Consider the following 12,600-nt stretch of genomic DNA (forward strand, 5'->3'; position numbering starts at 1 on the left):
CCAGGTAGAGGCAGCCCCAGAAAGCCAGTCAGCAGCAGTTCCAGCCCCCAAGGGGGTGCAGAACTGCTCAACTCCATTGGACATGAACGCCAAGAAGTCACATTTGTGGGACAGAGCCTAGATCTCCCATGGTGGTGAGGCATGGGCACGACCTATGCTTTTGGGCTAACTCCACACGAAGGCGGTCTCTGGAACCAGCCCAACATGTACAGCAGATGACCTGCCCTGAGAAAAATCCCACCAGGGAAGTCTGCCTGAGTTCTCAAATGTACTCTCCAACTACCGAGCCTTCCAGCCTCGGTTAGGGCCCTGTAGGCTCTGTCCAGCCAAAGCTGTTGGTGCTATCGGGCAGCCAGAAATCCTCACAGAGAGTGATGCTGAAACCACTTCTACAGCCACATAGATCCCCCCACATTCCAGTTCACAGCTGCCTGGCCATAAAGGGGAAGGCCAGACCTGCAAGCTCCGACAGGACTTGGCAGCTGAGGCTCAGCTGTTTGACACCTCCCAAGTCCCAGGGAAGAGTCCCAAAGGACAGTCTCTCCACTCAGGTCAGTTGGGAACAACCTTGAGGTTCCTAGGAAAGCACTCTGTTCTCTCCTGTGGCTGCCTGGACCTGGAACTTGTTCCATCTCTCCAACTTCAGACAGTCCCAGCTACTCGGGAGGCTGTCAGGAGAATGGCGTAAACCCGGGAGGCAGAGCTTGCAGTGAGCTGAGATCCGGCCACTGCACTCCAGCCTGGGCGACAGAGCAAGACTCCGTCTCAAAAAAAAAAAAAAAAAAAAAAAAGAATCTTTTGATTGGGCCGGGCACGGTGGCTCAAGCCTGTAATCCCAGCACTTTGGGAGGCCGAGACGGGCGGATCACGAGGTCAGGAGATCGAGACCATCCTGGCGAACACGGTGAAACCCCATCTCTACTAAAAATACAAAAAACTAGCCAGGCGAGGTGGCGGGCACCTGTAGTCCCAGCTACTCGGGAGGCTGAGGCAGGAGAATGGTGTAAACCCGGGAGGCGGAGCTTGCAGTGAGCTGAGATCCAGCCACTGCACCCCAGCCTGGGCGACAGAGCAAGACTCCATCTCAAAAAAAAAAAAAAAAAAAGAATCTTTGATCGAAACAAGTGCTTTATTGCCTGGTTTCCTTTAGTGAATGTGAATAAGGAAAGAACTTGAATGAAAATGGCCATCCCAAGGCTTATTAAGTCATTGTACTCTTCATCCCTTTTAGGGTTACCAGGGTGGGCATCCCCTCCTACCCCTGAAGCATGCCTGCCAGGAGCAAGAAGAAATGCAGAGGACCCCTCACTTCTGCCTGTCCCTACCCTCAACAGGTTGTAAGGAGAAGGAACAAATCATAATAGGAGGAGGTACACAGCAGGCATTTAATAAACGCTATTGCCAGGAGCAGTGGCTCTTGCCTATAATCCCAGCACTTTGAGAGGCCAAGGAGGGAGGACTGCTTGAGTTTAGTAGTTCCAGACCAGCCTGGGCAACATAGTGAGACCTCATGTCAACAACAACAACAACAAATTAGCCAGGTGTGGTGCTGCATGCCTGTGATCCCAGCTACCTGGGAGGCTGAGGTAGGAGGATCACTTGAGCCAGGGTGATTGAGGCTGCAGTGAGCCGTGACCTTGCCACTGCCCTCCAGCCTGGGCAACAGAGGGAGACGGTCTCAAAAATAAAAATAAAAATAAATGTATATCCGTTTTAAAAAGGAGAGGATAACTTAAAAAGAACATGAAATAAATAATACTACAAGTGGTGACAATTATGAATGTGGCACCAGAAGATTTCAAAATACTGAGCTAGAAGTTTTTCAAGTCCCTCTAACTCCTAAAAGCACTGTTGGTACCGTATAGCGTCAGGCTGCAGATGGCATCCCAGGCCAATTCCTACAGGGTTCCTCTCAAACTTTACCTCCTCCCTGCAGCCTCTAGCAATTCAGCAGCCTGATTAGAAGTTACTCCCTCTGCTCTGCTCCCAGATCATATTTTATACCCATGGACTGTAGCATTTATTACTCAATACTATAACAATCTTTTTATGTTTATCTCCCCTCTAGAACATGAGCTCCTTCAGACAAGAATTATGTCTTGCTATTTTATCCCCAAGACATCTATTATGATGTTCTATGTCTGATACAAAGTAGGTGCTTGATGAATGTGTGCTGAAAAAACGAACCAATGCTTTTGCTCCTTTCTTGCTGAAGAGAAGACACAGACAGTGGAAGAAGCATTGCTGCCAGAGATCCATTTGCCATCATTCCCACCCAGCACCTCTTAGCACTTAAGCTGGATGGCACAACACTTGTCTTTCTGACTTCAGCTTTGAGGACTAATGTAAACGAGGATTCATTAAGTCATTTTAAAGAGGTCCCACCATTATGAAATGTGTGGAAAATCACATTTTTCTTCAAAAAACTTAACAGGATCAAAAAGAAACCAGTCATCCCAGTACAAGGCCAATTATAAAGGTATCTATTTCTGTTTTATTATTTTTCTTTATTTACTTTTTGAGATAAGGTCTCACTCTGTCAGCTGAACTGGAGTGCAGTAGCGCAATCATGGCTCGCTGCAGCCTCAAACTCCCAGGCTCCAGTGACCCTCCCACCTCAGCCTCCCAAGTAGCTAAGGCTACAGATGCACACCACCATGTCTGGCTAATTTCTGTATTTTCTGTAGAGATGGGGGGGGGGGGGTCTCACTATGTTGCCCAGGCTGGTGTCGAACTTCCTGGGCTCAAGCGATCCTCCTGCCTCGACCTCCCAAAGTGCTAGGACTATAGGCGTGAGGCACCATGCCCAGCCTACAGAGGTACTCTTGACTTTTGCAACATAGACCAGAACTGGGTAAATATCTGAGAACATTTCTTCCATATCCTTCTAGTACCAGGATGTAATACTGGAAAATACTAGGCTTGATTGGTGACATGAAAACCCAAATAGAGGCCGGGCACGGTGGCTCATGCCTGTAATCCCAGCACTTTGGGAGGCCGAGGTGGGCAGATCACGAGGTCAGGAGATAGATACCATACTGGCTAACACGATGAAACCTTGTCTCTGCTAAAAAAAAAAAAAATTAGCCGGGCGTGGTGGCGGGCGCCTGTAGTCCCAGCTACTCAGGAGGCTGAGACAGGAGAATGGCGTGCACCCGGGAGGCAGAGCTTGCAGTGAGCCGAGATTGCGCCACTGCACTCCAGCCTGGGCAATGAGCAAGACTCCATCTCAAAAAAAAAGAAAACCCAAATAGAGGTTTCACTCTTGTCATAAATGACATATGAATACAAAGTGCTGTACCATGTAGAAATGAAACACATGTAAGAGGGTAGTATTAAACCAGAAAAAAACAATAAGGAATAAGGTCCTATTTCAAATTAAGAAGTTGCCCCTTCTGAAATATGAGGCTTGCTCAATCACATTCTTCATGTTATTTTGGGCCTTGGGCCTATACCTAGCAGGTAGACTGGAAGAATCCTTAAGCCACATAGGAAATGGTATTCTTTTAACCAAAATAAATCTGTCAACAAAAAGGTACAGGCTAGCTGCACTAAATACTCTCTGCAGGTTCTTATTAAAAATATAAATTAAGGTCCAGCATAGTCCCTTTACTCCCCACATCTGTTTGCTATTCTATCTCCATTATTAATACTGTAATGCTGGGTCCCCATTCAGGCAAGATTAATTCCCTGTTCCCAAAGCCTTCTGCTGACACTGCAATGAATCCATTTGGAAGGCTATAAAGGCAGCTGCAGACATTGCTCCCAACACGTGACCAGTGAGGAGATGAAACCTGGGCCTCTGAGTTTAACAAGAGAGATGAGGAAGTTGGGTTAGGCCGGTGTTCAGAGAGGTGGAATAGCCCAGTGGTTAAAAGCTCAAACTCTGAGGCTGAATGCAGTGGTTCACGCCTGTAATCCCAACACTTTGGGAGGCTGAGGCAGGAGGATTGCTTTAGCCCAGGCATCTGAGACCAGCCTGGGCAACATAGTGAAACCTTAACTCTACAGAAAATTTGAAAACTTAGCCAGGTGTGGTGGTACATGCCTGTAGTCCCAGCTCCTTGGAAGGTTGAGGTGGGAGAATTGCTTGAGCCCAGGAGGTTGAGGCTGCCCTGACCCATGATTGTGCCACTACACTCCTGCCTGGGTGACAGAGCGTGACCCTGTTTCAAAAAACAAAACAAAAAAGCTCAAACTTTGTACTCAAACAGCCGAATTCAAACCCAGCTCTTTTACCCCTAGATCTGTAACTTTGAGCAATTCATTTAACCCCTCAAGAGACTCACTTTTCTTATCTATAAAATAGAAATAATGAGAACCTGATAAGATTGTAAAGCATTTAACACAATGACATGGAAGATAGTAAGCACTAAACAAAGAGGAAAAAGGCTATCATCATCTTCATGATACCATCATCATCTCCAGAATTGGTCTCTATACTAAAAGGCAGGACAGGAGGAGTCCTGCTACTCTTTCAACCTGCCCAGGTTAAGCAGCCACCACCAAGATAGAACAGACATGGTACAAGGGGCAAGAAAGTGCAAAAGGCAAAAACCAGAAGAGGATATGACAATACAAATAAAATCAGCTCTTGATTAACCAAGCTAATGAGGGGGAGGGAAAACTACATTTATTTTATTTTTAATTGACAGAATATGAACATAGAAAGATTACACTTAAAGAAACTGTCCATCAAAAGAATATAAACAGAAAAAAACTTTATTTTTTATTTTATTTTATTTATTTATTATTATTATAATTTTTTGAGATGGATTTTCACTCTTGTTGCCCAGGCTGCAGTACAATGGTGCAATCTCGGCTCACTGCAACCTCTACCTCCCAGGTTCAAGCAATTCTCCTGCCTCAGCCTCCCTAGTAGCTGGGATTACAGGCATGTGCCACCACACCTGGCTAATTTTGTATTTTTAGTAGACACAGGGTTTGTCTATGTTGGTCAGGCTGGTCTTGAACTCCCGACCTCAGGTGACTCGCCTGCCTCGGCCTGCCAAAGTGCTATGATTACAAGTGTCAGCCACCACGCCCAGCCTTATTATTATTTTTTTAAGACACAGTTTCACTCTGTTGCCCAGGCTGGAGTGAAGTGGCACGATCCCAGCTCACCGCAACCTCTGCCTCCTAGGTTCAAGTGATTCTTGTGCCGCAGCCTCTGGGGTACTTGGGATTACAGACACATGCCACCATGCCTGGCTAATTTTTTGTATGTTTAATAGAGATGGGGTTTCACCATGTTGGCCAGGCTGGTCTCAAACTCTTGACCTCAAGTGAGCCACCTGCCTCAGCCTCCCAAAGTGCTGGGATTATAGGCATGAGCCACTGTGCCCAGCCAAAAAAAATTTTTTTAAATATAGATGGTAGCTTATTGGAGTACATGATATAATTGCTCAAAAGGCAAGAGAATACATTCATTAAGAGTATGAACTCTGAGTTGGGCACAGTGGCTCACACCCATAATTCCGACACTTTGAGAGGCGGAAGTGAAAGAATTGGGCTTGAGCCCAGGAGCTTGAGACCAGTCTGGGCAACGTGGTGAAACCCTGTCTCTACAAAAAAATTACAAAAATTAGCTGGGCATGGTGGTACTTGCCTGTCATCCCAGCTACTCAGGAGGCTGAGGTTGGAGGATTACCCGAGCCTAGGAAGGTCAAGGCTGCAGTGAGCCATGATCATACCACTGCACTCCAGCCTGGATGACACAGTGAGACTTATCTCCAAAAAAAAAAAAAAAAAAAGCATACAGAGCAACAAATGGAAGCAGACTAGGATAAAAAAAAATAAATACAGGTTAAAAGGAAGTAGGTAAGATAGATAAAGGGATGAGAGATGGACAGATTTGTGATAAAATAAGTATAAAGTCAACAGTAGAATCTGGGTTGTGGGTATATGAGTGTTCACTATAAAATCCTTTCAACTTTGCTTTATGTTTAAAATGTTTCATAATAAGATAGGGGAATAAAAGGAAGTAGACACAGAAGCATCTGCCCAAGTTCTGAGTCATAACCATGCTACCCTTCCCGTCCTATGAGCCCAAACTCCAGGGCAAGCGTAGAAACACTTGATTTGGGAACTCCTGCTCATCAAGACTTTCCTGAACCAGATAAGCAGGAATCAGGTGTTAACAATGACCACCTTGGCATGAGTAGACATAGTCAAAGGGCAGAAATGCAGAGGTTCCACTGACAAGTACCAAGCTCACAGCACTATGACATTGTCACCCCTGCTCAGGAAAACCTCAGGAATAAGGTTTATCCACCTGTTCTAGATAAAGAACAGGTGGCATACACTCACTCATGGACTCTGTTGTCGCCATAGAGATCACTCAGGCCGAAGCTGATGTAGTGCCAGTGCTCAGGGATGTTAGCAGAAGGGCTCCCCACATTCCTGTACATGCTAACATAGTCCAAGGGGTCTGGGCCACCCAACCTGCAAAAAACAAAACACAGGGGTGTCAGTGTGAGCCTGGAAATCAGACAATGTCAAGCTAAGGCGCTCTACTTTGTAAACCTAAAGGCCCCATCCTGGAGGAACCTGTGTGAAAGGTAACTAAAGAGAGGCCACATCTCTCCAGGATGAGACCAAGAGATGGACAGCTAAGGCTGCTCAACTCTGCAAGCATAAGAGGCTCCCTTCTACCCCTGAAAGACTAGGCCTCTTTTAGAAATAAAACAGACTGGGTGGTTGCCCATTTTGCTTTCTCCTGTTTCAAATTACTGATCCCAAGTGAGATTGGCAGGGATTATCTCTCTTCTGTGGTGCTTGTATACATGCAAGCTTCAAGGCAAGAGGTGTATCAGTCAATCATTTGGCCTCTGTTGAAAGACCATCCTGAGTATCCCCAGTGGGCATTGTTCCTGGAAGCAGAGGCTCTGCTCCACTCCAGCCTCTTAGCTAATTCCTGAAAGACTATATTGTGCCCTTGTTAATTACAGTTTGTTCTAAACAAACCCGAAGCCTCTAGTCCGTGCAGACACCAGCCTGCACCACATAGACCAAAGCTGGTCTCTTATCATTGCAAGTGACAAAGGCCAAACTTAGGCTTAACTCAGTTCTGCACAGAGAACTGCAGCAGGAGTCAAACTGCGCCCTGTGAGCATCTGCACCCAGAAAATGATCCCAGGAGAGACTGCCACCTCAAACGTAGAGCTGGGACGGTAAATGACTTGGGGCCTCTCAGGACCACATTAAATTTCCCCCACCATTCAACTGAGAAGGAGCTGCAGAAGAGATTCAGTTATTATCTCACTCTGAGAATTTAATACAATAAGAGTTGCCTTTAGTAATTAGTGCTTAAAAAAAAAAAATCCTGTTTTGGCTGGGCACGGTGGCTCACGCCTGTAATCTCTGCACTTTGGGAGGCCGAAGTGGGTGGATCGCTTGAGGTCAGGAGTTTGAGACCAGTTTGAGACCAGCCTGGCCAACACGGCGAAACCCCATCTCTACTAAAGATACAAAAAATTAGCCGGGCGTGGTGGCAGGTGCCTATAATCCCAGCTATTTGGGAGGCTGAGGCAGGAGAATCGCTTGAACACCAGAGGCAGAGGTTGCAGGGAGCCGAGATCACCCCACTGCACTCCAGCCTGGGTGACAGACAGAGACTGCGTCAAAAAAAAAAAAAAAAAAAAAAAAAAAAAAAAAATCCTGTTATCCTTTAGAATGGGTAAGAAATTTTGGTAGCTAGAGAAATAGACCAAATAGAAACCAGTGGAAGGAAGTCTGCATTTAGCCCACAAACACGGCACTTGAGCTGCCACAAACATCTGACCACTCCATAGACTGCAAAAGCTTCACCTGCCCCTGGGACATCAATGGAGTACACTTTTCAACCAGGATAGCATGCTGGTGGAAAGCTAACAACCAAATAAAAGACACGTTACAAGTGATCCCAGTCAATGGTGCCAACACCAGGCAATTTAAACACTATTTAAAACCAGTAGGTCTTGTTTCATCCTCTTTTACCAGGATATTATTTGCCTTTGTAGAAATCCCTATTCTCTGCTAGAAAATGCTAAGTTATTTATAGAACTTGTAAGAAAGTTGCTACAAATAGCTTAGCATCTCAACTGAGGAAGAGGGACAACTCTCCATGTCTGCCTTAACTCTGATTTCAACAAATCACTTGACTACTTCTACAACCGGTTGGATTTAGAAAAGTTTGTGGGGCAAAGGAAGAAAGAAAAGAGTAGAGATCCCTGGAAAGACCCCATTAGAGCTACAGAACTCCAGAGCAGAAGGGAGCCACTACAGGCCCCAAACCTGCTCCAGTTTCCTGCTGTAAATTTCCAAACCTGCCCTGCTACAGCCTAGGTCCATCCTGCACCGAGCTGCAAAACTGCGTTCACCATTCTCTGCTCCATCTGCAGCATCCCTGCAGCCCTCTTTCTCACCAGGTCTCCCACAAGGTGTCACATCAAGGAGAGAAGCTTAACCTTAAAACTACAACTGCAAGGAACTACCAAGAATCAGACAAAATTAACCCTGTCCCCAAGCAGAGTATTCTGTTATACTACCCAGAGGCCAGATGAGTATGTGGGAAAAAATCATATTTTACACTTAGCAAATGATGTTATCCAAGGTCCCAGGGCATCCCTCAACTTAATTCCTTCAACATCCAACTTCTCTCGGCAGGGCAGTTGCAGGACTGAAGTGGGCCATGAGTACAGGTTCTGATTTGATCCTTGCTAACCAAAGTCTCAGCTTTCAGTTAGAAAGCTTTCAGTTAGTAGTCCCCACTACTCAGGGACCACTAGCTACAGAGCCACCTTGCTATTGCAAAATGAATCCCAAGCTACCCTGGGCCAAAGACAGACCCAGACAGTCTGGGTCAGTCATCCTGCTAGAAACCTCGTGGGATCCCAAATGTGAGGAATATAAATGAATTTCAGGATCTTATTTTTGCAAACCCCTCCGCATCTTAGAAAGTACCAGTCACTGATGGCTGGGCACACTGGCTCACACTTGTAATCCCAGCACTTTGGGAGGCCGAGGTGGGTGGATCATTCAAGGTCAGGAGTTCGAGACCAGCCTGGCCAATATGGTGAAACCCTGCCTGTACTAAAAATACAAAAATTAGCTGGGCATGGTGGTGTGCGCCTGTAATACCAGCTACTTGGGAGGCTGAGGTATGAGAATCGCTTGAAACCAGGAGGCAGAGGTTGCAGTGAGCCAAGACCATGCTACTGCACTCTAGCCTGGGTGACAGAACAAAACTCTGTCTCAAAAAAAAAAAGAGAAAGTACCAGTCACTGTGCTGTTTCTCTTTATATTTTTCTGCATCTAGGCAGGGCTTTCACAAAGTGCTGTACAATCCCTTTTCTTCATTATCACATGTTGGCCCATCTCTGAAGATATGGCTGTTAACAAGCTTGCAGCAGGAAGGGAAAAAAAAATTGCCCTTAGTCCTTTGCAAACACTATCATACCTTTAACATGCAATTCTATCCTTTATGGCTACTTGCGTGACATAAAAATAGTTGCCTGAAATCTGTGTAGGGATTTCTCCTCACACTCAAATGAGGCCTGAACAGACAGCATGGCAGAGCCAGGCCCACTTCCTTTTTTGTTTTTCAAATAACAGAGACAGGGTCTGGCTATGTTGCCTACACTGGTCTCGAACTCCTGGCCTCAAAGGATCCTCAAGGCCTCCCAAAGTGGTGGGAATATAGGCATGAGCCACCGTGCCCAGCCCAGGCCTACCTTTCTCATGACACATGACAACAAGTTCATCACAACACATAGTTAAATATAAAGGCACAATGAGAATGGGTCATTAAGCTAGCAAGAGCTGCTTTCCACTCAGAAGCACTCTTCAACAACTCCTCTCAACCAGAGAACAGTTTGCCAGCCAGAGATGACTGCGACACCAGTTCTACCTCCTCCTGGCTACTCCAACAGAGGAGGCTGTTCCCTACAACCCTTCCTAGACAGCAGGTGGCTGGTCCCCAGGCCCTCCACGCTGTTGGCCTCTTGGCATCCTCCCGTTGACGCAGGCAGCTGGCTTCAGCCCTGCACAGCCTACTGAAATCCATGTCCAGGGGAAGTAACAGGTTTTCACCAAGAGGGAGACTCAGTCCTAAAAGGAGAGGTAACCAGCAAAGATGTCCACTTGCCCCTTCAGGTCTACCCTTTGGCTACACCCCAAGCAGCTGCCGAACATCTTTCAGGACTCACTGAAGATCATCTAACACAATGCCTGCATGAATGCGGTCCTGGACAGTTTCAACCATTATCTGTTTTTGGTCCAGCAAGACCATGAGGACAGGTTATTTTCCAGAGTCCCCAGAACATCTGTTTTGCCCAAATGCTGCAGGAAGAAACAGGTTGCAAACAGGAATGGGAAATTAGAAAAGACCATTCCTACCCTAAAGCTACTTGAGGGTTACTCTCAGCTCCCCGGAGAAACTGCAGGCCAAGAAACTCCTCTTAATGTCCCACTGCACAATTCCTCCCTGCTGGAGTCTCAGGGTCTCCATCATTTATTTCCAACTGGAGGTGGGAAGCTGTGGTCCCCTTCAATCCTAAACCAAACCATGGTTCTCTCTACCTAATGTCCTAAAGCAAGGCCGCTGCAGAGCTAGGAGGAAGCTCTGCACGGAGAAAGAGAACAGTGCAGAGTAAGCAAGAAGTTTATCAGGAAGAGCTGCCCCGTCAAACTTCAAAAGCAAAAGCTTTACCCTGATACGACGTCTGAGCTCATCGGGAAGGTATCAAAAGGAGACCTCCTCCTCATCTCTCCACAAGCACCAGGCCCTCATCTTTGGCCCTCCTCCCTCCAACAGGAGAGCCCCGGGCCCCCCGAACCGACCCCCGCCCGCCATCCTATGCAGTCTCTTGCCCTCTGAGCTTCTCCGGCCTGGCTCCTCCAAAACCCTCTCAAATGCTCCCCAGGCCCCGCCTCGCCTCTCCCATCCCACTTCTGCCGCCCCCGCTTGGCTTCCCCTCGCCCACTAATGACCCCCTACAGGCGCCCCCTCTTTTCACCACGTTTACAGTTCCCTCGCTCATGCCGTTCCCCCCTCTGCTCCTACACACACCCCTAGTCCTCACTCTATTCTCCTAAACCCGGTTAACCCTTCACTACCCACAGGCTCCGTTAACCCCTTTGTCCCCATTCCCAACTTGAGCCTTAACTCCTTCCCTCGCAGCAGGAAGCCCTCCTTCCAAGTGCTTTAACCGTTCTCTACCCCTCCTCCCAGCCTCCCACAAATTACTTCGCCCTCGGCGCTTTAACCCTTCCCAGCCTGCGCCTGTCCGTCTCCCCGCGGCCCAGAGCATACCAGTACTTGACGATAGCGGTAACCTGGAGCGGGTTCGGCTGGTCAGGGTAAAGGCGGCGGCACTCTCCGTAGATGGCGTGCAGTCCCGGGGGAAAGAGCGAAGCGAAGGCTGGAGGGGCAGTCGGGCCAGGGGCCGGGGGTGCGGTGGGGCCGGGGGCGCCGCTAGGCCGCAGCTCCGCCATCGGGGCGCGTAGGGCAGGCACTGGGAGAACCGGAGAGGGCAAACGAGGAGGCGAGCACTGACGGGCTAGCGGGCGGACTCGGTGGGTGAGACTCCCCGCGGCGATGGGGGCTGCAGCGAGGTCTAGCTCCGCGCCTGCGCACGGCGCACTGGCCGCCCAGGCTGTCGCCGCCGCGGAGTCTGCCAGAGGGTGCCTCGGCGCGGCGGGGCGCTCAGGGAGGCGGGGCGCCGGCGCGCCCTATCCAAGCACCCATTGGCTAGTGTCTGTGCTAGTCACAGGCAGAGACGGCGTGACTTGACAATAGGCCCCTCCTCCCCTCCCTGTATTGGGAGTGTCCCAAGGCTTTTGGTCTCCCCCTAGTGTTAGGAGGAACCCAAGTTTAGAGATGCTGAGCACCCTCTGAGGTGCTAGGGTCCCACGAAAGCACCAAGAAGTGCGCCAACAAAGGATTTGTTACTGTTTTGCTGACGCGCTGCTAACTAGGATTTAAACATAAATCTGACAATGGATTGATTCATTAATCCATGGGGCGTTAGTATTAATAGATTATAATAAATCTAATGTTTTCTAGGGCTATTGACAAAAAGGTCCCTGCAATTTGAAGGGGGCTGGGGAAGAACATAATCCAGAGAAAAAAAATGCACTGGGCTTATTTGAAAGCAGTGACACATAACCGCTCTTCACCTCCATTTTCTCAACCGTCAATGCCAATTCTAGGTCCTCATGAAAATCAAAGAGATACTAGAGCAGTTCCTGAAACCCTTAGATGATGTTTTAATGACCAAAAGATTACCTGTACCAGTAGTTCCAATTGCCAATCCTCGGATCAGTGTTAGCCTGTTATAAAGTTTACACCTATGCAGAAAAAAAAAGAAAACGCAAAAAGCAACAACAATGTACAGGTTTTTTCCTTAAAGCTAATTTTATGCAATTTAAATTGTTTTCCTAAGTTGTAGGAATATGTCCTGTCACGTACGTGTGTTAACATTTCCTTTTCGTTAAGAGTGTGAGGTGCTGGGAGATGTTTATTAGTCTTATAGACCCAAATAAAAGCATGAGAACCTTATATTGTCTAAGGGAACGTTGTGGGGAGTGGCAGGACTGATCTGCAAAATCCAAACATCC

The 12,600-nt window shown here is 47.6% G+C and overlaps 1 protein-coding gene across 2 annotated transcripts in view; it reads right to left on the reverse strand.

Moving 5' to 3' along the window:
* SUFU (SUFU negative regulator of hedgehog signaling) overlaps positions 1 to 11,679 on the reverse strand; it is a 133,723-nt gene extending 122,044 nt beyond the window's left edge. For both annotated transcript variants that reach the window (XM_010356175.2, XM_010356174.2), the window contains exons 1-2: positions 11,294 to 11,679; positions 6,310 to 6,444 (exon numbers count right to left, since the gene is read on the reverse strand). In XM_010356175.2, coding sequence (XP_010354477.1) covers positions 6,310 to 6,444; positions 11,294 to 11,475 — 317 coding nt within the window. In that variant the 5' untranslated portion in view covers positions 11,476 to 11,679. The remainder of the gene's footprint in view (positions 1 to 6,309; positions 6,445 to 11,293) is intronic.
* Between the last annotated feature and the right edge of the window lie 921 nt (positions 11,680 to 12,600).

This window comes from Rhinopithecus roxellana, chromosome 11 (genome assembly GCF_007565055.1).
Source record: "Rhinopithecus roxellana isolate Shanxi Qingling chromosome 11, ASM756505v1, whole genome shotgun sequence".
NCBI lineage: Eukaryota > Metazoa > Chordata > Mammalia > Primates > Cercopithecidae > Rhinopithecus > Rhinopithecus roxellana.